We start from the raw sequence: 26,227 nt of genomic DNA, 5'->3' as shown, positions 1-26,227 counted from the left end.
CTGATTTCTTTGAGCAGAGGTTTGTAGCTCTTGACAAGGTCCTTCACTTCCCTTGTTAGCTGTGTCCTAGGTATTTCATGTTATTTTCAGTAATTGTGAAGGGTGGTTCATTCGTAATTTGACTCTCTGATTGCTTGTTGTTGGTTTATAGGAATGCTTGTGATTTTTGCACATTGATTTTGTATCCTGAGACTTTGCCGATGTTGCATATCAGCTTAAGAATCTTTTTGGCTAAGATGATGAGGTTTTCTAGGTATAGGATCATGACATCTGCAAAGATAATCTGATTTCCTCTCTTCCTATTTGAATACCCTTTATTTCTTTCTCTTGACTGATTGCCCTGGTCAGGATAGCCAATACTATGTTGAATAGTCACGGTGAGAGAAGGCATCCTTGTCTTGTGCCAGTTTTCAAGAGGAATGCTTCCAGCTTTTGCCCATTCAGTATGATACTAGCTGTGGGTTTGTCACAGATGACTCTTATTATTTTGAGGTATATTCCTTCAAAACCTAGTTAACTGAGAGTGTTTAATATGAAGGGATGTTAAATTTCATTGAAGAACTTTTCTGCATCTACTGAGATAATCATGTGGTTTTTGTCTTTATATCTATTTATGTGATTAATCACATTTCTTGATTTGTGTACACTGAACCAACCTTGCATCTCAGGGATGAAGCCTACTTGATTGCAGCAGATACACTTTTTGATGTGCTGCTGGATTCAGTTTGCCAGTACCTTGCTGAGGATTTTTGCATAGATATTCATCAGAAATATTGGCGTGAAGTTTTTGTTGTTGTTGTTGTTGTTGTTGTTGTGTCTCTGCCAGGTTTTGGCCTCATAGAATGTGTTAGAGAGGAGTCCTTCCTTTTAAATTTTTTGGAATATTTTAAATAGGAATGGTATCAGCTCTTCTTTGGACCTCTGGTAGAACTCAGCTGTGAGTCTGTTTGGTCCTAGGCTCTTTTGATTGGTAGGCTATTTATTACTGCCTCATTTTCTGAAGTGATTATTGGTCTAGCTTAGGGAATCAATTTCTTTCTGCTGTAGTCTTGGAAGGGTAAATGTGTCCAGAAATTTATCCATTTCTTCTCAATTTTCTAGTTCATGTGCATAGAAGTGTTTATAGTATTTTCTGATGGTACAGAGAATAATATAAAAATTATAGAGAACTATAAACATATTTCTATAGGGAAATACAAATGTATTTCTGTGGGGTCAGTGGTGATGCCCCCTTGTCATTTCTGGTTGTGTTTATTTGAAACTTCACTCTGTTCTTCTTTATTAGTCTAGCTAATGGTCTATCTATTTTATTAATTATTTCAAAAAAACAGTGTATTAGTCCATTCTCACACTCCTATAGAGAACTGCCCAAGACTGGGTAATTTATAAAGGAAAGAGTTTTAATTGACTTACAGTTTCACATGACTGGAGAGGCCTCAGGAAACTTACAATCATGGCTGAAAGGGAAGCAAACACATCCTTCTTCACATGGCAGCAGGAGAGAGAAGTGCAGAGTGAAGTCAGGGAAAGCCCTTTATAAAACCATCAGATGTCATGAGAACTCACTCACTATGATGAGAACAGCAAGGGGGAACCACCCACATGATCTCATCACTTCCCATGAAGTCCCTTCCCCAACACATGGGGATTATAAATTGGATTACAATTCAAGATGAGATTTGGGTGGGGACACAGAACCAGCTCATAGTAACCAGCTCCTGGATTCATTGACTTTTGTGTTTCTTTTGAAGGATTTTTTTTGTTTCTCTGTATTCCTTCAGTTTAGCTCTGATCTTGGTTATTTCTTATCTTCTGCTAGCTTTGGGATTTGTTTGCTCTTGGTTCTCTAGTACTTTTAGTTGTGATGTTAGGTTGCTAACTTAAGATATTTCTAGCTGTTTGATGTGGGCATTTAGGGCCATAAATTTCCCTCTTAACACAGTTTTAGCTGCATCCCAGAGATTCTGGTACTTTGTATCTTTGTTCTCATTAGTTTCAAAGAAAATCTTGATTCCTCCTTTAGTTTTATTATTCACCCAAGAGTCACTAAGGAGCAGGTTGTTCAGTTTCCATCTAGTTGTGTGGTTTTAAGTGAATTTCTTAATCTTGAGTTCTAAGTTGATTGTGCTCTGGTCTGAGAGACTCTTTGTTATGATTTTGGTTCTTTTTCATTTGCGGTGGAGTGTTTTACTTTCAATTATATCATCAATGTTAGAGTAAGTGCCATGTGGTGATGAGAAGTATGCATATTCTGGTGTTTTGGGGTGGAGAATTCTGTATATATCTATCAGGTCTACTTGATCCAAAGCTGAGTTGAAGTTGGATGTCTTTGTTAATTTTCTGCCTCGACGATCTGTCTAATATTATCAGTGGGGTATTAAAGTCTCCCATTTTTATTGTGTGGGGATCTAAGTCTCTTTGAAGACCTCTAAGAACTTGCTTTATGAATCTGGGTGCTCCAGTACTGGGTGCATATATATTTATGATAGTTAACTCTTCTTGTTGAATTTAACCTTTTACCATTATTTAAGGCCCTTCTTTGTGTTTTTTGATTTTTAGTGGTTTAAAGTCTATTTTGTCAGAAACTATGATTGCAACCCCTGCTTTTTTCTGTTTTCCATTTGCTTCGTAAATTTTTCTCCATCCCTTTATTTTGAGCCTATGTGCATGTTTGCATGTGAGATGGGTCTCATAAAGACAGCATACTATTGGGTCTTGACTCTTTATCCAGCTTGTCTCTGTGTCTTTTAATTGGGTCATTTAGCCCTTTTACATTTAAGGCTAGTATTGTTGTGTGTGGATTTGATTCTGTCATCATGATGCTAGCTGGTTAGTTTGCAGACTTGTTTATGCAGTTGCTTCATAGTGTCACTGGTCTGTGTATTTTGGTGTGTTTCTGTAGTGGCTCATAATGGGTTTTCCTTTTTATATTTAGTGCTTCCTTCAGGAGTTCTTGCAAGGCAGGTCTGGTGGTAACAAATTCCCTCAGCATTTTCTTGTCTGAAAAGGATCTTATTTCTCCTTTGCTTCTGAAGCTTAGTTTGACTGAAGTTCTGGGTTGGAAATTCTTTTCTTTAAGAATATTGAATATTGGCCCCCAATCTCTTCTAGATTGTAGGGTTTCTGCTGAGAGATCCACTGTTAGTCTGATGGGCTTCCCTTTGTAGGTGACCTGGCCTTTTGGCCTTTCTCTCTGGATGCCTTTAACATTTTTTCTTTCATTTCAACCTCAGAGAATCTGATGATTATGTGTCTTGGGGATGATCTTCTCATGGAGTATCTTACTGAGGTTCTCTGCATTTCCTGAATTTGAATGTTGGCCTTCTTGCTAGGTTGGGGAAGTTCTCCTGGATCATATCCTGAAGTATGTTTTCCAATTTGGTTCCATTCTCCCTGTCTCTCTCAGGTACCCCAATCAGTTGTAGGTTTAGTCTCTTTATATGATCCCATATTTCTCAGAGGTTTGGTTCATTCCTTGTCATTATTTTTTCTCTATTCTTGTCTGCCTGTCTTATTTCAGAAAGATAGTCTTCAAGCTCTGAGATTCCTTCCTCTGCTTTGTTTGTCCTGCTATTAATACTTGTGATTGCATTGTGAAGTTCTCACAATGTGTTTTTCAGCTCTAACAGGTCAATTATGTTCCTCTCTAAACTGGGTCTTTTGGCTATCAGATCCCATATTGTTTTATCATGATTCTTAGCTTCTTTGCATGGTGTACCACATGCTCCTTTACCTCAGTGAAGTTTGTTATTACCCACCTTCTGAAGCCTATTTCTGTCGTTTCAGCCATCTCAGCGTCAGTCCAGTTCTGAGCCCTCCTGGAGAGGTGTTGCAGTCATGTGGAGGAAAAGGGGCACTCTGGCTTTTGATTTTTTAGCATTTTTGCATTGATTGCTTCTCATTTTTGTGGGTTTATCTACTTCAATCTTTGAAGTTGTTGATTTGGGATGGGGTTTTGTGGGATTTGTTGTTGTTGTTTTCTGTTTTTTTTTTTTTTTTTTTTTTTTTTTTTTAATAGCCCTATTGAAGTCATCCATAGGGCTATTGTGATTTGCTGGGAGTCCACTCCAGATCCTAGTTGCCTCAATTTTTCCTGTAACTGGAGGTATAATATTATCAATGAAGGCCACAGGACAGCAAAATGGCAGCCTCCTCCTTCCTCTAGAAGTTTCATCCTAGGGATATACTGACCTATTGCTGGCCCAAATGTGCCTGGAGACGTGGCTGGAGAACACTGTTGGGAGGTCTCACTCAGGAGAAATGAGATCAGGGATCAACTTTAAAAAGCAGTCTGGCTGCTTTTCAATAGAGCTGCTGTGTGCTGTGTTGGAGATTTCTTCAGCCTCTAATCGGTTTGGGCTCTCCAAGGCCCACAGGCTGGACTCGCTGAGAAGCCTGAATGTCCAAGTTGGTGACCTGCCCCACCCCTCAGGCACTTTGTCCCATGGAGAACAGAGGCAAGGGTGGCCAGAGGCCGCAGCTGGGAGGACCTGCCCTGTGAGGGAGTGGATGCGGGGATGGGGCACTTAAAGAAGCAGTCTGGCCGTGCCTTCACAAAGCAGCTGTGTTGTGGTGGGGAACGGCCTTTTTCCCCATCAGCTTGGACTCTCCAAAGCCCACAGGCTGTGGAATGACCGAATCGTCCAACATACTCAGGTGGCGACCCTCCCCTCCCTTGGTCACTCCATCCCAGGGATAGAAAATAGCTCTGTCATACAGGCAGGTGTGGCTGGAGGGCCCCCGTTGGAAGGTCCCACCCAGTAGGAGGAATGGATCAGGGCTCTGCTTAAAGAAGCAGTCTGACCATGATCTGGCAAAGCCACCGTGTTACGCTTCTGGGGAACCCTTCCTCCTCATCTGGACCCTTTGGATTCTCCAAAGCCCACAGGCTAGAATGGCCCAGTCAACCAAATAGCAGAGATGGTGTCTGCACCTCTCCTCGAGGCTCCGTCTGGTCTCAGGCAGGCTTTGCCCTGTTCCCAGTGGCTGGCTGAAATTCCAAGCCAGTGGGTCTTATCTTGTAGGGTGCCATGCAAATAGGGCCCGCAGAACAATGCCACTCGGCTCCCTGGATTCTGCCCCCTTCCTAGGGGTACGTGCAGACCTCCCACCTTGCCTGAGTTGCAGACACCTTTGTTGGAAATCCCAGGGTGGAGTTTGTAAAGCTCCACTCTGTCTCTGTGCATGGTTGAGCGGTTGCTCTGCCAAGACTCCACACAGCTCTGTGTGTCAGACCCAAGGCTCTGGTGTCATGGGTCTCCTAATCTGTGAGTTGCTAATATCCTAATCTGTGAGTTGCTAATATCCACGGGAGAAGCATGATTTCTTGGGGTCACTTAGTCACTCACTGCTTCCCTTGGCAGGGGTTGGGTGTTCCCATGACTCCATGTTGCTCCTGGGTAGGCCATAGCCCCATCCTGCTTTTCTTCATTCTCCATGTGTGAGGTTTTTCCCTAATCCATCTCAGTGTGAGAACCTGAATATTTCAGTTGAAAGTGCTGTCTTTACTCATCCCTTTCATTCCTCTCCTTGAGCGCTGCAGACTTCAGCTGCTTCTATTCAGCCATCTTGGCCCCTATCTCACCTGTTTCTCTTGATTGGTTAAAAATTCTAGGCTATTTGACTTATTTGTCAATTACCAATTTGAGTGGTCCAAACATTCCTGAATATGACTTGTATCCCATGTATTAACTTTTATTACTCTGAAGTACAGTATTATACTAAAAATCGCAACTCCACTTAGGTTCTTTTTACTGGTAATGATACATTACCTTGAAGATGTGCCCTTGATTATAAAACTTTTGACATTAAAGATCTGATCCTATAGACACAATAGCTTCTATAACAAAGAAGAAAAGTCATACAAAATTCTGTATCACTTAGTTACATAAAATGTTATTTTTTACATTAAAATAAAAGTAACATTAAAATGCATGCAAAACCTGGGAAGATACAAATGTCAAATATACTGGTTTAATATCAATCATGAATAAGAAATTATACCACTGCATAATAATGCCAAGACATTAGGAGAAAATAGAGGCCAATGATATACGAGATAAGTCATAAAAGAAAAAAATATAAACACCCAATGCTTAATTTTTGTCAACTAAGTAAATACATTTTAAAGTGATAAATCAGTGTTGGTGAGTATTTGACAAAAAGGATCCTCTGTATTGTTCTACAAGTCAGAAAATATTTTCAGGAAAATAGCTAGACAATATGCCTTCGGACATTTGAAATCTCTTACAATACAGTATTTTGGTCCAAAAATCATAAGCTAAAAAGAGAAATGACCACTAGGATTTAAGTCCAAATATGTAATTTGCAACATTAATTACATTGTCAAAAATTGGGAAAAAATTAAACACATAGAAATATGTTGATAGCATTTAAAATGTCTGTGCTAACTTTTAATTGTATGGGGAGATATTATATAATATTAAACAAAACCTGTAGGATATAAAATCTATCAATCTATCAATCTAATTAAATATATGTAGTCATGTGTCACTTTAAAATGGGGATGCATTCTGAGAAATTCTATGTGAGTTTCAACACTTTGTAAACACAAGAGTATACAAAGACAAACATAAATTGTGTAGCTTACTACACACCTAGGCTATATGGTAGAGCGTATTGCTCCTAGTGTACAAATCTGTATAGCATGTTACTGTACAGAATAGTTTAGTCCACTGTGTGGAAAACTGGTAAGTATCTGCATGTCAAAAAAATGCAATGGATACAGTGAAAGTACAGTATTAAATTTGATGTTACCACCATTACATATGAAGTCCATCATTGAAAGAAATGTCATCATGTGGTACATGACTGTTTGTGGAAAATATATGGAAGGAAATAGACCAAATTATTTGTAGAGGTGGAAATATTTTTACATTACATTTCACTTGTTTCTTCATAATATTCTCTACTTGTAATAAGGAACGTGTATTAATTGTGCTACCGGGGGAAAATAGCCTGAAATTATTTTTAAAACAAAACCCAATAGAGAAAAAGAAGGAAGAGCGGGGGAGAGTAACCAGAAATAAAATATGTGTACTTCCATAAAACATGCACACAAAATATGCACACATGCACATGTGTGTGCACACACACTGCAGTTGAATTATATCTAAAGATGTTTATTTTTTCAAACTTTCCATTTTTTATCCCAAATGAAACACATAGAGTAACCTTTTAAAATCAACTGTGTCTTATAGTGGTATGATATTACTGTTTTCAAAGAAATAACTGACTACGTGACCTTACCGAAAAAAGTTTATTAGCTTTACACTGGAAAACAGTTTACTGACTGACTGGAATTTACAACAGCCAGAGAGAAATATGCACTCAAATATCTACTGCCATTCTTTAATGCAGTTACCTAAATATTAGACGTATCTGCCTGCTGCTCAGTCTTCTAGTGTAAATATTTAAAGTAATAAACCTCAATGTGACCTTTTCGCTTAAATAGTTCTGAATTTTCTTTCTTTCTCTTCCTCTTCCTCCTCTTTTCCCTCTCCTTTTCCTTGTTTCATTTTACACATACACACTGATTTACCATCACACATCAACATTTTATTTCATCACCATAAATGAAGAAAAGATGTTCTAGGAAGATAATAGAAGGATGTAAAGTATGGGGGCATTAGCATACAAAAGGAGAAAGGAAGGAAGGAAGAAGGGAGGGAGAGAGGGAAGGAAGGACAAGGAAGGAAGGAGGGAAGGAAGGGAGGGAGGGAGGCAAAGGAAAGAAAGAGTGAGAGGAAAGAAAGAGAGGAAGGAAGGAAGGAAGGAGGAAAGGAAAGGAAGGGAAGGGAGGGGAGGGGAGGGGAGGGGAGGGGAGGGGAGGGAAAGGAAAGGAAAAGAAAGGAAGAATTTAATGTGACAGTCAATTGTTTATCTCTTATTTCCATTATGTTATTTATTCTGAAACCCTGTTATATTTTTATAGTGATTAATTTTGCCTGACCATAAAAAGCAATACTTGGTTAGACAACATAGATGAAACAAAATATGTAAACTGTATCCAGGGACGACCTTAATAAACGTGTTGGATTCTAACAATCTTTTACTTGATTTATAGTTGTGTTGCTATGGAGATCTGATTTCAAAACTAAATGCTACATATATAATTCTTTTTTTTTTTTTGAGACGGAGTCTGGCTCTGTCACCCAGGCTGGAGTGCGGTGGCCGGATCTCAGCTCACTGCAAGCTCCGCCTCCCGGGTTCACGCCATTCTCCTGCCTCAGCCTCCCGAGTAGCTGGGACTACAGGCGCCCGCCTCGTCGCCCGGCTAGTTTTTTGTATTCTTTAGTAGAGACGGGGTTTCACCGTATTAGCCAGGGTGGTCTCGATCTCCTGACCTTGTGATCCGCTCGTCTCGGCCTCCCAAAGTGCTAGGATTACAGGCTTGAGCCACCGCGCCCGGCCTACATATATAATTCTTAATGTTATCATTTTAATTAAAAGATAAGTAAATTTTCTATGCCATTAACAATCACATAGTGTTCTCTTTACAACAATGGCTTTTGGAGGCAACGAAAATTAAAAATGGTCATGCTGTGTGGTCTTAATAATAATTGTAACAGTAATAAAAGATTAACAGGTAACAGTTATGTTCATTATATGCCAGAAAGTGTATTAAATTCTTTGCCTATAGTAACTCATTTAATCCTCAAGCAACCTTACAAAGCAGGTACTATTATCTTCCCTATTGTATATATGAGAAAATGGAGACCAAGCATTCTCAACTTGCCCTGGACCCCAAGCTAACAGTGGAGCCAGCATCAGAACCCGGCAGACTTCTGTAAAAACTCACGTGGCACTGGACTTTATAACAAACCTACCAAAATTTAGCAGAATTCATTGCACAGTCATAAAACACTCATTTTCCCCCTTTTTTAAAAAGTACTTTTTTTCCATCTTTAATAACTTGTATGTACTTTGAACATGAAGTATTTTTAAGTGTCATTACTTACTGGTATCCCAGGTTAACTCGAATGGATAGAGCTTTGATGGAATATCAGCCTCTAGGGGCAGTAAATGAAAGACCTTCTGCTTCACAGAGTTGGCCAAAGTATCATGGCGTTGTTTCTTTTTCACTCCTGTGTACGCAGGAAGCAACCAGCTTGGCCCCATATATGGCCACACATCAGTGATGACCGGAAGTTTGCTGGATGACCACCACTGGCACTCTGTGGTCATTGAGCGCCAGGGGCGGAGCATTAACCTCACGCTGGACAGGAGCATGCAGCATTTCCGCACCAACGGAGAATTTGACTACCTGGACTTGGACTACGAGGTACACATGATGACGTAGAAATTGTGATAAAATGTCGAGCAACTGAGTCACTCTCCTACTGTATTGTATTATTGTTAACTGTATTACGACTTATACCATTTTTATTTTCTTCTCTAAACAAAAAGACACTGACAATTTTAAAAACCTAGTTAATTTGTTTCATTTTATTTCTAAATTTATAATCATGAGTACTCGAAATATTATAAAAATCTTAGTACCAAAGTAGTAATTTGAAGAGACAGACCGTGCTATCTAGGTCATTTAATAAATTCAGAATAAATTTAATTTGTAATCCTTTCATTTATAGTTAATCATGTTATCAATTCTCCTTGAGAATGTGCAGTACATTATATACAGAGGGTTGTCTAATATTTATTATAAAGTATTGAATAAGAAATCCGAGTTTCTGGTTTATATTAAGTCATTTAGAAACACACGACTGTAGATGGGTCTTTTGTCAAGCTCTGTTTTCTCAGAGTCAATATCACAAAAGCAATAAAGTAAAATACAGACTATTTTAAAACGATTGTCTATGAACAAAAAGACATATATTATCTTGTCAATAATTAGAGATTAAAAATAATCATTGATCATGTTTATATAAATAAAAATATATTCCCATAGCTTAAGAATAGATATATCACATTTTAAAATTATTTGGAGAGCAATTCAACCTTAAAATAACCATTAAAAATGTTAATCATATATGTAGGTGAGCTCTTTAAGATGTTTGTCGGCCAGGCGCGGTGGCTTATGCCTGTAATCTCATCACTTTGGGAGGCTGACGCGGGCGGATCACGGGTTCAGGAGTTCGAGACCAGCTTGACCAACATGGTGAAACTCCATCTCTACTAAAAACACAAAAATTAGCCAATTGTGGTGGCACACGCCTGTAATCCCAGCTACTCAGGAGGCTGAGGCAGGAGATTCGCTTGAACCCGGGAAGTGGAGGTGGCACTGAGCAGAGATGTGCCCCTGCACTCCAGCCGGGGCAACAGAGCGAAACTCCTCCTCCTCAAAAAAAAAAAAAAAAAAAAAAAAAAAGAAAAGAAAAAAGAAAAAAAGATGTTTGTCACAGTATTATACATCCTAGGAGAAAAGGATAACACTAGACATACAAAATCAGCAGAATGGTAAAATAAAAGGGAGGCAATGCTATTACTTAGCCAGAAGTTTCCACACTTTCTTAGTTCACATAGCCCTTAGTGTCTTTGAACTTTTTCCACAGCAGTCCTGAGCCATCAGGTCCAAACAACTTAAAAATGTATGTCCTAAGACTTTGGTAGCCATTTGGAGAAATAAACATAAAATAAAAGTGAAAGATTTTTATTTCATTCTTAAACAACAGCAATTATTACTAATGGGATGAGTGCTATTGTACTGTATGCCTGTCAGAATGGGGATCAGATTTGCCACTAGCATCCTCATTTTCTGTTCCACTTTTAACTTACATGATACTCTGTCTAAATCAGAGTAATGACCAAATCCAAAAAGCACGTAATTAAAAGGAATGACACATTATCTAATACTGGAACAGTAAACTACCTTAAGCTAGAGTTTCACACAATGTCCAAAAGGTGTCAAATACTGTTGTGTTTTCTTTAAAAATTTCAAACATACTATGGCACCCCTATTAGCTTTCTGCACCACCTTCGTGTTCCTTGGCCCCCAGTTTTGAAATTGGGGGTATATTCATGTATATATGTGTGTGTTATGTATATTCGTGTATAATTTTTTAAGAATATGAAATATGCTCATCATAAAATAAATGGAAAACACAGGATTAATAGCTGTGTTTTCTATTTTCTTTATGTTTAAATAGTTTCTATTTTTTGCAATATGAATATACGATATATATTCCTAAATAAAAAATTAATAGAATATGCTATATAAACACTGATGGAGACTTTATTAACATTAAATGAATTTAAGGTTATTGGAAAATATTGTACCCTCCCCCCAAAGAAATCTCTTAAAAGCAAACTGATTGTTAAAAGAAAATGTATGTGAAAATCCCAGAAATTTCTATCTTCTCTAAGTTAGTGTGTATCTTGGCTCATGTGACTTATCTCCCAATGTATGAGAGATCCTAAAGATGAATTATTCATCCTCCATTAATAAACTTTGAAATACCATAGAAGAGGTGAAAATTCTGGAACATTCGGAATGAGAAAATATAATTCTAATTTTCAAAAAACCAAATTAAAAATTTGGGGTCATAAACCTTGTTGAGTGTGTGATGAAGTCTATGAATATTCGTGCACACATAACACTTTCTATATTCCATCAGCAGTTTCATGGACACCTTGAAGCCCATCTATATACACTGCCATGTTTGAGAGCTGCGGATATAGACTAAAATACCTGGAACTGACTTATTAGACAAGAACACTAGTAAGAAATTTAAATTAACTGACAAAGAATCAGGGTAGACTTAACATTTCTGGCTACTGCCAGATTACTGTCCTCTTAGACTGCAATTATTGGCATGAATAAAAGTGGCTGTGCCTACCTTTATATTGCTACACCTTTTTCTTAATGGAAAGGGACTCCCTTTGCTTATTTGTTTAGAGAAAACCTCAGGGACTGGGCTGGGCATGGTAGCTCATGCCTGTAATCCCAGCACTTTGGGAGGCTGAGGCGGGTGGATCACCTGTGGTCAGGAGTTTGAGACCAGCCTGGCCAACGTGATGAAACCCCCGTCTCTACTAAAAATACAAAAATTAGCCGGGCATGGTGACAGGCACCTGTAATCCCAGCTACTTGGAAGGCTGAGGCAGGAGAATCGCTTGAAACCAGGAGGCGGAGGTTTCAGTGAGACAAAATCATGCCATTGCACTGCAGCTTGGGCAACATGAGCAAAACTCCATCTCAAAAACAAAACAAAACAAAAAACAGACAAACAACAATAACAACAACAAAACACTTCAGGGACTGTATTAGAGTCAGTCTCTAGTTTTGTTGCACTTATCTCCTTGATATATCCACACACTAACTACACTCAAACCTCACAGACTGCATGAAAATTAGCTTCAAAGTTAAAATAATACAAATTATGTAATGTTCATTACTGAACTATTTAAAGGCTTTGGCCTAAAGGAAGAGAAAGGTGGTCTTGTTATCTTCACAGAACCTGACGACTCAATGTCCTGCTTCCCCAAAATTATTCTGCCTTTATTCTTCCAGAGTACACTAAGGACAAAGGCATAGAGGCCCAAAGGTAGGGGTGTGCTGGTGGATGCTTAACAACCAGTTCTCTCCAGGGAGGAATGGTCAGAGGAATGCCCTGATATATAGCAGTTGTTAATTTTCATGGTGCGAATTTCCCACCATGGTTGATTTCTTGCTACCATATATGGAACTGAGCCGGGAGTTGGGAAGAGGTGCCTAACAGCACACAATTATATGATATTTCCATCATATGGTTGCAATAAATGTAAATGACCTCAATAACTTATATGAAAGTAAAGTGTAGAGATAAATTCTTAATAGTTATGAGTGTTGTGTTTCATGTAATTTATTTAATTTATACTTATGTAGTGGAAGTTTTAATAATAGCTCTGTTTAACAGTTGGTTCTTGTGAACCAGTATGCGGGGGATTCAGCAGAGCACTGCTAGCATAAGTTAAACATATTTACCACAATTCCTGGAGAGGAACATCGTGAAAGAAGTGATGGAATACAAGTTCACTCCTTTGATGTAACTCTATGTGGAATTTTTTTTTTTTTTTTTTTTTTTTTTTTTTGAGATGAAGTCTCACTCTATCACCAGGCTGGAGTGTCATGGCGTGATCCAGGCTCACTTCAACCTCCACCTCCTGGGTTCAAGTCTTCTGGCTCAGCCTCCCAAGTAGCTGAGACTACAGGCGCCTACCCTGGCGCCCGGCTAATTTTTTGTATTTTTAGTAGAGACGGGGTTTCACCGTGGTAGCCAGGATGGTCTTGATCTCCTGACCTCGTGATCCACCCGCCTTGGCCTCCCAAAGTGCTGGGATTACAAGCGTGAGCCACCGCGCCTGGCCCTAATTTTTGTATTTTTAGTGGAGACGGGGTTTCACCATGTTGGACAGGATGGTCTCAATCTCTTGGCCGCGTGATCTGCCCGCCTCGGCCTCCCAAAATGCTGGGATTAGAGGCTTAAGTCACTGCGCCCGGCCTATGTGGACATTTTTTGTGACCTAGTCCTAAGAGTTTGTCTCCTCCCCTCCTCTTGTAGCTGCGTACACGGCAGAAGTAGGCCAATCATCACCTGCAATCAGTCTGCTAGCTACAGGGTGGCCTGAGACTGGTGTGGTGATATACAGGTACACTTCACTTCATTTTTCCTCAGCATAGCCAATAAAAACCAAAGGGCAGAGCAGCAAAATGGTGTTTGGCCTAGATTCTCTCTGTTCTTCAGAGCACACCCACTGTGGATATTATGCTGTTATCTTTTGCAATACAGCTCTGCTAGGGAAGTAGAGGAATGAGTCTCTCTTGATCATTGCAGAACCACAGACTGGCTAGGAAGAACATCAATCAGAGGAGAAGCCCGAGTTGGAATCTGTTTCTGCCCTTTAATGGTTGTGTGACAGTGAACAATTCATATTCCCCTTTGATGAAATGAATTTAATCGCATTCTTCACATAGGGTTATGTGAGGAGGCAACAGGAAGTAATAGAAAAAATATATGTGAATTAAGATTACATAGGCTACATTTAATGGATGCACATTTATTCTGCTTTATGTAAAAGAATACTGGAGGCAGGTGGCCCTAGCTTCAAATGGCCCCTCCACAATCTTCAAGATCACAGTCCTTTTTCATCCTGCTCTTCCTCTATCCCTGTTGCAAATCACTCCAAGACCACTGCTAACATTTCACTTTGCACTTCAGCTAGCAAGAAGGAAGAGAAGCAAGACTGTGCCCTCCACCTCTTAATGACAGTTCTTAGAATCACATACAGCCCTTCCACTTAAATATCATGAGACCAAAACTAGCTTCAAATAAGTTGATAATTTATTATATTGACTGGGAGCAATGTGCCCAGCTGAAAAGCATTATTTTTTCCCTAATGAGGGTGGGAAGAAAGGATACGCAGAAGTATCCGATCGTCCCTGCCACACTTTGTGAACACTTGAAAGCTAACAAAATAGTTAATGCAGTTATTTCTTCAGAGGCAAGGTTATTGGGTGGCAAGAGCATTGATAAATGTATCATATGAGCCACAGGAGTAATGGAATGTTAATCGTTCAACTGCAACAATATTGGTTACTATCAGCTTCATTAAAATGTCAGAAAATATTCTGTGGTCCAACCAGTTTACTTTACCAATGAGAAATTTTTTTTGTTTTTTTTTTTTTTGTTTGTTTGTTTTGAGACGGAGTCTCTCTGTATGCCCAGGCTGGAGTGCAATGGCATGATCTCAGCTCTCCGCAATCTCCGCCTCCCAGGTTCAAGCTATTCTCCTGTCTCAGCCTCCCAAGTAGCTGGGATTACAGGCACACGCCACCAAGCCCGGCTAATTTTGTATTTTTAATAGAAACGGGGTTTCTCCATGTTGATCAGGCTGGTCTCGAACTCCTGATCTCAGGTGATCCACCTCGGCCTCCCAAAGTGCTGGGATTACAGGCGTGAGCCACCGTGCCCGGCCCACCAGTGAGAATCTATAACTAGAAAGAGTAAATGACAACCTAATATCCTATCATTAGTTACCTTAGGAATTGGGGTCGGAACTCACTCGTTAGTATCTTTAAACTTGAGCCTGCATTGCTTTTCCAGAGCACCTTGATGAGGTGGACTTGTGCCTAGAGTTGCTGAAAGCAGAGAAACTGTAAGGATAATTTGAATCCCCTGAAGAAAGTGAAAGGTTCAAATTAAAGAAATATGCACACAGAGGAATATATGTTTAATAATATTATATATTGATGATATTACTGTCAGTTGGGGAAAAATTGATCAAAAAGATTATAAACAGAAGACATAGTACTCTATTTTAGTATCAAAAATGATTGCCTTTGGTACTAGGTATGCTTAGGTAGTACCTAATATGTTCATTTCAGTGCAGGTTGAAAACATTTCCCCAATAATTCTACTTCAGATTACTCTTTATTTCTTCTTTGTAGTTTTCTGATTCTTTGGGATATATTTTTTTTCAATTTTCCTTTTACCTTCTTACACATGAACTCTGTGGCAAATAATACATATTCAGCTAACCATTAATAATAATTTATTTTAAATGAGGTGTTTGTTTATTTTTACCATCACCTCATAAACCATAATTTGTGTTTCCCCCTCTAAAACTAATTAAGCATTTAAGATGCCATAATACTAAATAATAGAACATAATTTGTTTATGGACCTTCCAGAACACAGAATCTTTGACTTATGCTTCAAATATGAAGTCCCAATTTTTAAAAATGTCTTCACTTCATTTTTTCATTTTCATTGCTTTCATTTCACCCCATCAAACATGCTCTGGAAAAGCACCACAGGCTCAAGTTAACAGATTCCTAACAATTTGGTGAGTTCTAACCCCAATCCCTAATGTAACCAATAGTATGATATTAGGCTGTCATTGATTCTTTATAGTTATATATTCTCATTGAAAATGAAATGGTTGGACCACACAATATTTTCTGACATTTTAATGAAGCTGATAGTAAAAAAAAAAAAAAATAGATAATGGTAATTCTGTATGATAATTTAAAAGATATATATTACAAGTATCATATATCTTGATATTATAATTATATTTAGCAGTTGGCTTCGTTTACTACTAATTTACTATTCATAGTAAATGTCATCCTTCACCATGCAAATACTAAATGCAATTTTGTATCATGTAGATTTAATGCTATAATATATATTGATCAAAATATATAAGAAATAGATATTTTCTTTCTATAAGTGGTAGCAGCCAGAGGAACACAGTAAGCAGCACTGTCTTATTTCTTAGGATTTAAAAGACCTATAATATCTTTAAGCCCACACTGTTCAACTTTGAGTTCCCAAATCCTAAGTGGTCCCTAATCAATATTGTAATGATATTTTTTGAACTATTTTCTACGTCTAAAATAAATCTAATGAATTTTTGACAATAATGGTCATTAGACTACAAGTCTGCATAGGGTAAATATGATATCCCTTGCTTTGGGCTACAGTTTTATCAGCTTATTAAATTAGTGCTGATTACCTCATGCTTACTGGAGGCATTTATTGATAGTATGTCTTTGAATGATAAACATAAAAATATATGTCAAATATGATTTCATAAAAGAAGTTTGCTGAATAAAAAATCTTTTAAATATTCTCAAGAAAAGTTATAAAATGCTTCTGGGGCAGTAAAATTGCAAAGGATCATTACTTTTTTTTGTTCAAGTTTTAATCTAATTATTAGAATGAATGACTCCATTAGACACTTCATCAACAACATAATTTAATATGCCATGGATTTTGGAGGCAGAATGCTATAATATTTGTGTATTTTGATTGGGGTATAGCTACTTGACCTTGACTGTATTCATAGTTTTGTCTAGTTTATCATAACACAATGTGAATGTTTACATTTAATTTCTTTTTCTCAAAGATAACCTTTGGAGGCATCCCTTTCTCTGGCAAGCCCAGTTCCAGTGGTAGAAAGAATTTCAAAGGCTGCATGGAAAGTATCAACTACAATGGCATCAACATTACTGATCTTGCCAGAAGGAAGAAATTAGAGCCCTCAAATGTGGTAAGAATTTTCATCCTCAAAATATTGGTCTATAAAAAATCAAGTAACTTTTTTTTGTTTTTTGAAGTATTGAACAACAAAATCATGACATTTTTCATCATATTTGTGTTTGGGCACAATGATGTAAAACAAACATTAGAGTTTTCAGAAATAGTGTAGATACTTGCTATTCTTTGAGAATAGAAAATAGGACGAGCCCGAAGTAGGTGGTAGGTTTTATTCCCATGGAGCACAGAACATTAGACTCAATATTTCTGGATGACTTGTGGCAGGAGAACAGATACACTTCAGCACGTGCTTCATCCTAGCAGTTAGCAGCCCTTAAACTGACAGCATCATGTTTTCAAATATCTCATCACATATGCTCTAAGTTACTTGCTTATGGTTTAATTTAATATTTTTAAAGTTTTTTAATCAGGGACTTTATTATATTTACTCCTGTGCTTCTGAAGGTAATTTGTTCAAATATGTAAATAAATATCTTTTTTAACAAATCTCTAACCAGACTAAATATTATACAATTAAATAAAGCTTGATTTCCACTGCATAGCAAAAGTTGTGCCACAGAAGTTCACTGTGATTTTTGTCTGCCTCTTGTGTGAGTTGGTGCCAGGTTTCATTAGATTTTGGAAGGAGAGCAAAAGTCAAAGAAAGCCCCAGTGCACCTGCCTCCAAACGACACTACTCAACATCCCTAAAAGATACTTAGTTTACAATTTTAGTATGAGAGTTTCTTATGGCTCTGCAAGACCAGGAGCTGCTTTAGCCCAGAGAGGCTATTTGGGAGAGCCTAAAATTCCAGAAACCCATACAATAAGAAGATATTATGCACTAGAAGTAGAATAATGTCATGAGTGTTTGCACTCTGCTCTAAAAGAGCTCTGATGGTCTCATTGCCTCAGATTTGAGCCTAGGGTTTCATAAAATGACTTGACAAGTGAAAATCCCTGAACAAATAAACAGTTTGGGTTGGATATGAGAAAGTTTAAAACAATAACTTAAGGCAAATGATTATTTAATAAATAATTTCCTTAAAGTAATCATAAATTTATACTAGAAATTAAAACTTGAACTTTGATTAAATTTTCTCATAAAGTATATTGATTACATGGAAAAATGATAATAGCTCCATTTATAGGCAACAGGTAGTGTGCTAGGCAAGTTATATTTTACATTTAGGATGATCTGAGAACAATACTACAAGAAGGATACAAACATTTTGTAGATGAAAACATTGAGGTTTAACATGGAAAAAAATTATTTTATGAGAAAAATCGCTTTTATTTTATTTTATGAGTAGGAGATATAAATTATAGATTTATAGCTGGGCATGGTGGGTTGCTCCTGTAAGCCCAACACTTTGGGAAGCCAAGGCAGGAGGATCACTTGAGTCCAGGAGTTTGAGACCAACCTGGGCAACATAGTGAGACCATGTCTCTACAACAAGTTAAGAAAATTAAAATTAAAAAAATAAATTAAATTGAATTAAAAATTAGCTGGGCATGGTGGTGCATGCATGTGGCCCCAGCTACTTGACAGGCTGAGGTAGGAGGATCACTTGAGCCCAGAAGTTTGAGGCTACAGTGAGCCATGATTGAACTACTGTGCTCCAGCCTGGGCAACAGACTGAGACTCTGTCTCCCCAAAAATAAAAGAATAAAAAAAGATTATGGATTCACAATATGTGAGTTTGATTATGCTTTATAATTACATTTTATTTTAACAATACAGAAAATCTTAGATGGGATAGAGACAAATAGACATTTTGCAAGCAACCCTACAAAGGCAAGTGTTTATATAAGAAATTTACTTTCAAAGATGTTGGGTGCTGATATTTCAGTGAAATTGACTCAGCGCTCATTCTACCTCCTCTTCTCCCAAGCACACTCATTCCCTCATTATGCACTGACTCCAGAGTCAGCGCCATTACTCTGGCAGGATCTTTAATTTTGCTAGGGAGACAATCCCCTCAAAAGAAGTATGTGGTCAGTTATAAAATCTCAGTTATTATGCATAGGCAGTTCTTTTCATCAGTAAAAGCAGGCATTTAAAAATAATCGTCTGTGAACGTACAGAGAAAATTTAATTTGAATATTAATTCAGAGAGACAGCCTGCCTTAGATTTAATGGTTAATGCGCTAAAATGGAAGAAATCAGCATCTGGTGTGTATATATATATATATATGGTGTTGTTAAAAAATATACATATATATATGTGTGTGTATATATACATGGGGGGGGAGAGAGAGAGAGAGCCAATGAAAATGTCATCTAATTACGTTCCTTAAAATATTACGATAGGATAAAAGAAGTTAGAAGCAAATACAGATTTCTAGATCTGTAAAGGGAATATAGTTAGGCACTGAAATATAAAATTTAGTGTAACTGAATGATAAAGCTTTTTTGGTTTTTTTTGCTTATACCAAGAAGGAGGCGTATAGAAGAGAAGGGGAAAGCCTGAATTATTGCAAGTTTTGTTTCCATTTAGCCCATTTATACTGCTAGTTCCACAGGAATTAATGCATTGTAATATAAGCACATTTCATGGGAATTTAAATGGAATTTTGAGTTGGATAATAAAATAATCTCCAATAACCACAATTACATTAATGCTGAAAACTTAATATCTATCTATGTATATATGTACATACAAGGTATATAGATAAAAATCCAAAAATATTTTCCCTAAAATATCTGTTTCATAAATAACAAACATATGACCACAGTCCCCACTGAGACCAGAGTACTATGTTAATTAATGTCGGCTTTTACCACCCAGAATAGGGCATAGCATCTCTCTACCTGACTTATGTTTGGCCAGCAGCAGCTTTGCTATCTTCAGAAAGTCTCGTGATTCACACTCACACCCACAACACATATACACACTTTACAACTCATCGTCAGCCTATCACAGCAGGCTGTCTGGCTGTCAATCCCATGACAGAAGCTGCTTGTTATAGTTAGACAGCCAACTGCTGCTCAATAGTAGGCCTTACACTCCAAGCAGATTGATGGTGGTGCATCCAGTCACTGAATCTATGCACTGCTGCTGCGTGTGAATTTCACTTAGGCTCGGGCTGTGCTTCAAAACTTGTAGAACTATACCTTCATCAATGGTCTTACATGGATGTTTATTTTATTCTGTTTTCCTCAGAGCCTGTCTTTCTATTTTACAGGGAAATTTGAGCTTCTCTTGTGTGGAACCCTATACAGTGCCTGTCTTTTTCAATGCTACAAGTTACCTGGAGGTACCCGGACGGCTTAACCAGGACCTGTTCTCCGTCAGTTTCCAGTTTAGGACATGGAACCCCAATGGTCTCCTGGTCTTCAGTCACTTTGCGGATAATTTGGGCAATGTGGAGATTGACCTCACTGAAAGCAAAGTGGGTGTTCACATCAACATCACACAGACCAAGATGAGTCAAATCGATATTTCCTCAGGTCAGTGAAGGCTATTTGACATTTGTTCCTGAAACTGCGATTGCAATTTCCAAAGCTAATGTGGAGTTTGGTTTGGTTTTGCTGGTGTTACATTCTCAGGATTAGGTTTTAGTTCAGGTCTTCAAGACACTTACTTGGTTGCAATGTGTGTTGATTGAATAAGAAAATTCAACTTTCCAAGTTGAATTGGAAAGTTGCTGAGAGGACAAGGCATAGGTGAAGGAGAAAGTTCATTGAGATTGGAAAAGCAAAATCTATTCCTTACCGATGCTAGTTTATTTTAACAGAGAAATTGTTGTTCTTTTAAGTGAATAATTTATATTCGAAAACAAAGAATGTTTATTTTAAAAACACAATGGTATCTGGTATATTTTCTCTTTATGAACATTCGTGTACCTTTTACTATTAGTAACAGGATTATACAAATTTTAACTTTAAGGAATATTCCACTGCTGGAGTCAGAACTTCAAAATGATCTTACTAAAATTATGTGAATGGTTGGAAAAGAAAACGAAAGCGAATATGAAGTAGAATGACAAGATTTGTGTATCAACTGATGGAAGACTGGCTTAGCCAAAAATAGGATAATTTTAAATTTGGCTTTATAGTGATATGACAAGTGGAAGCTTAGGTAATATTCTTGTTATTTGAATAAACTTCACAACCTTGGAATGTTCTTTGATAAATACAGTACAAAGAAAGGTGATATTGTAAATTGAGATATTATAAACAAAGAAAAATTAGTCTCAATATTGGACTGATAAATAGTAACTGTTTTCATCTATTTTTCTTGGGATAGTCTTTGCAATAGTCATACTATATATATGTGTGTGTGTGTGTGTGTATGTGTGTGTGTGTGTGTGTGTATATATATATATATATATATATATATATATATATATATATATATAGTGAAGAACTACTTAGAAATGGGAGATACGGAGAAAACTAACATTTACTGAACACTTAGTACAGGTGTAACAGATACTGAAAGGAGTCATGACAGAGAGCTCAACTGGGTGACCATGGACTCTGATTTCCGAATATACCATATACACTCATGGCATCCCATGCACGTACCTGACATGGTTTCTAACACACTATGATTTTTGTCCCTCTCATTTCCCCTTTAGATTCCATGCTCCTTGAGAGCAGGGACCATGCTCCTTTTTCTTCTGTCTCTAGCCTATAGAATAATACCTGTAAGAAGTGCGCTCCAATATATGTTGAGTTCAATACTCTGACCCCTTTGAACTAACAGAATATCCCCTGCTATAGAACACGTTTTCTTGTAAAATAGGCTTTATGTTTGTGTATGGCCTGAACGTGTGATCTATTGCTGGAGAGGATTCAAGGAAGCCACAAGGACCTGTTATGTCAGATATGTACCTAAATTAGTGAACTCAAAAGCTATTGGGAAATACCTAGATATTCACTTTCTCCATTTCTGCTTATGAGTTTTGCTTTTTCCTTGAATGTCTAGTCATATTTTATCACTGCATTCTTTTACAAGTATACCTAGGGAGATTTACAGTAAATCAGAAATATCTGGAGAGACCAGAAAAACAGATAAAAACAAAAGCAAATGTTTGCCACAGTTGAAAAACTCCCACATTATATTGTTATGATTAATGATTATTTTCTAATGACTAAACATAAAAATATTACTATGAAGGCCTCTCTCCTTGCAGTCTCTAGGCAGACCCGATTTGTTGGTAGGTTTCCATGTAACAGAAGCCAATGTATTTGAAAGAATAAGATACTAACCCTAGTGGTCAATAAACATGCATTAATTTGATTTGGTATAATTTAGTACTCCAACATGCTCTCACCTAGTTTAAGCAGTGTTTATTCTGAAAATTAAAGATAGAATGAACAAGGGAATCCAATACATGACAATTGATTCACCTTAATAGATTTGCTTAAAGATGATAAAAATGGACTGAAGTTTTTTTGTCAATTTAGCCAAGAATCTGTGCAAATTAATTGAAAATGATATGAAATCTAAAGATTTCCATAGTATTGTATAATCCAGTGTAAATACCTTACTGCTTCAAGCATTTTATATATACATATATATGTATATACACACACACACACACACACACACACACATACATGCACAGTGGAAACTAAGTGCTCACATTTGAGAAAGATTAGTTGAAGAAAAAAAGAAAATTCAACCATTTAAAAAAGTTATATTTTATATTCATTCATTCAATCTACAAGTACATATGGAAACCATAGGAGATAATTTCCTCTGTCTTTTAATGTATTTTATCAAATTCAATTAAATTTCTAAATAATTCAGTAAAGTGACAACACTGAGAAAACAGTTAACTCAAGATTCTAATGTTTGCTTTAACAAAGGGAAATGTATCTGTATCACAGCTACTCTACTCTTATCAGCATGAGCATTGAAGAATGTCAGTCCATTTCTCCTTTGGTTAAATATTTTGATTGAAAGAATTTAGAAAATGCAGAAAATCTAGAAAAGAAAAATAAACAGTGATAAGATTTTGGTGTATACACATAAAGTAGTGCACTGAGAAGGTAATATAGAGACTCTCAGATACTGTTAATATATACTGGTAACTTGGTTTTTATTTAACAAGTTCTGTGGTCCAGGATGAACGTAACCCAGTTGGATCAAAAACCTTTTTTCCCATCTTGGTCAACACTGTTCTTTGGGAATTAATTTAAAATATTAAGTACATCTTACAAGTAAAAGAATGTTTAATATGTTGTTCACCCTGTCTTTGCATCTTTCTTTCCAACTTGCGATTACTGTCTTCAAGAGTCTCATTAGTAATCAACAGTAGACTTGACTTACAAAATTCAGTCAAACCCAGTAGTCTTCAATTTATGGAGTGGGTTATCTTACCATGAAAATATTTTCCAAGTTGCAACATCAACTTTTTCTGATGGATAGCCATAAACAAACAAGCAACAACAACAACAAAAACCCTACCTACATTTTGAAATAAGTTTTTATTTCAAAAAGCCTCGATTTTATCCCACTATATCACGTTCTTTAGGACAGCAGTTACTGATTTATGAATACATATTTATGTGTTACTTTTAACTATGCATAAATGATAAAATAAAATTAAATGTGTGCTAAAAGGTTCTAATGAATAATAGCTGTTCATTCTGGGCATAATTTTCATTTTAACTTTAAAATTCAAAACCCTGGGGAAGGTGGACCTAGAACCACGTTTTTCAAATAATTTTGATCAAAGTACAGTAAGAAAATATTTTATGTCGTACTCAAAATCTACTGACACAAAGTTTAGTGAAATAAAACTTACCTTGCTATTTTAGATACACTATGATAATTGTGATATTTTCTCTTCTCTTGCTTTTTTCTTAAAAAAAAAAAAAAAAAAGATCATGACCCACTGTAATAATTTCATGTCCTAAATACAGTTTGGAAAACACTGACCTGACCTACATTCTTTTTCTTATTTGAAGTGTTGGAATTTTTAAAAGTTGTTGTTGTCTGGAAGTATTACCTCCATCACTCTATATTGGAAAACTAAGTTTGTCTTATGGGAACAGTATTATAATATTATAATGGTAGTGAAAAGAAGCATTCATGTACATTACTATCTGAATTATAGCAAAAACAAACAAACAAACAAACAAAAAAACTACCTACCTTTTGAAGTAAGTTTTTATTTCAAAATGACTCAATTTTATGCCACTAAATACAAACATATTTAGAACAATACTCAGTTGTCGCATGCCAATATTAACAAGGTAATACCATGTGATTCAGCATTGATTATAGTGGTGAGAAAGTGATTTATCTTAATATTCTCTCTCACTTATTGGAAAAAGGTTAACTTCTCTCCATGTGTAAACAAAGCCTTTCCAAAAAGTGATTCAGAATATGTCCTGTCCTAGGTTATCTGTTTTCTTATACTCAAGTACTGGAACCTCCTTGTTTTGTTAATGTAGGTATTGCTTCAATTTTCAAATGGCTGTTCAGTGTCCACACTGTCTCAGAAATATGTAATCAGAAAAGATCACCTCTGTTTGTATTTTCATCTCCAAAGGAAATCTCTTGTGAATTTGTTTTATTTACTTTGCTTGTTAGTAAAACTTCCTTTGTAAATCATTGTATTCCATTGGGTGTGTCAAGGGAGGAGTGGGAGTTTTCTTGGTTCAGTGTGTGGCTGGGAGCATGCTGGGAAAGAGTTCCCAGTTCAATCTGGGCAAATATATTTGGGAACAGTCCTGGCAGTGTCTATTCTAAGCAATTAAAATATCTCTGTTCTTAATTTTATGAACATTTGGAAATGTAGCCAGCATATTAATATTTATTTAAAAAATTAATTTATACCATTTTCCAAAGTTCAGTAATAACTTGCCCCATGAGATACCCTTTTCACCATGTAAGAAAAAAGGTCTCATTTGAAATACAATTTTTGATGTTTTAGTTGTTTACTGAAAAATTATATTCAGTTCTATACTGATATTATTTTAAATTGTCTTAAATTCTTATAACTCAAAAACTAAATGTTTAGACATTACTATAAATAATTTAAGAGATTTGTTTTATTATGTTTTACAACAAAATAATTGGAGACTTATTTAGCAAGATAAATTTTTTAATTCAAGTTTAAACCATATTTATTAGAAGCCTTAAAAGATGTTACTTCCCTTTGATCCATTAAAGTTTTTCTGATTCTAAGAAAATAAAGAAGTACCCAGAGATATTTATCACAACATATATACAATAACAAAAGTAATTGAAAACAAACTACTGAAAATGGACAGGTGATTTTAAAAAGTGTATTTTTATGTGGAATACTATTATGTCATTATAAATCGTGTTTCTTAAATATAATTTAATAATATGGTAAAATACAATGCTATGAATAAAAATTTTAACAAAAACTTAAGTAGACTATGACTTAGATGTCATTATTATAAATATAGGAATGTTGTTTCATTCAAAATCATAATGAAATAAATAAGTAATACTAATAGTGATTATCTCTAATTGGTGGGTTATCAGTTCATTATACTAACTTTTTATTGTATTTTCTCTAATATCTGTACTTTCTACAGTGAACATCAATTGTTTTTAGAAATCAAAAACAATATGCTACAAAACAATTGATGATAAAATGATATTTCTGAAAAGTATGAGGCTTAGCAATGTTACAAATGGAAATTAAATAGCATAAGTTATATCAATTTAAAAATTCCAATTTCCTTACTTAGAAACATGTACAGCCAATTTCTTAAAAGTTTCACCTTAAATAATAAGCTTCAACAGAATTTCAATTGCATTTACATACAAATGGAGCATTTTATAGTCAAGTGCAGAAATTTGGGGTTGTGTCTATAATGTTTATTTGAAAATATTCATAACTCATTTTGAACAAATTCCACACCGTCTATGTAATTTTAAAACTATTTTTCAACCTGGGTAAATAACTGGCTAGATAAGTAGATAAATGATTGGCAGATAGACAGATACATAGATAGATAGATAGATAGATAAAAGCATTGTCCCTTAAAACTATTGCTAGCTATCAGGTAACAACATATTCCTTTTTCTCAATAAAAGAATACATTGAGTAAATAAATAAATCATCACTTTATTCACAAATAATCTACATACACCATACTTCTACAAAATAAGTGGCTAAAAAGAAATTTTTAGATTTTTGTACTTTTTGATGCACTTGTAGATATCTAAAAATTTCTAGTAAACTCAAATCCATCATCTTAAGATACAAAAGATAAAACATGGCTC

General features: G+C 36.2%; 1 protein-coding gene across 1 annotated transcript in view; it reads left to right on the top strand.

Annotated features, from left to right (window-relative positions):
• CNTNAP2 (contactin associated protein like 2) overlaps positions 1-26,227 on the top strand; it is a 1,672,147-nt gene that overhangs the window by 325,128 nt on the left and 1,320,792 nt on the right. Inside the window, 3 exon segments of the mRNA XM_030933000.1 lie at positions 9,120-9,304; positions 16,870-17,013; positions 20,190-20,454. Of these exon segments, the coding sequence (XP_030788860.1) occupies positions 9,120-9,304; positions 16,870-17,013; positions 20,190-20,454 (594 nt within the window).

Source organism: Rhinopithecus roxellana, chromosome 6 (assembly GCF_007565055.1).
Source record: "Rhinopithecus roxellana isolate Shanxi Qingling chromosome 6, ASM756505v1, whole genome shotgun sequence".
NCBI classification, from domain to species: domain Eukaryota; kingdom Metazoa; phylum Chordata; class Mammalia; order Primates; family Cercopithecidae; genus Rhinopithecus; species Rhinopithecus roxellana.
This window is presented reverse-complemented; position numbering and strand designations above follow the sequence as displayed.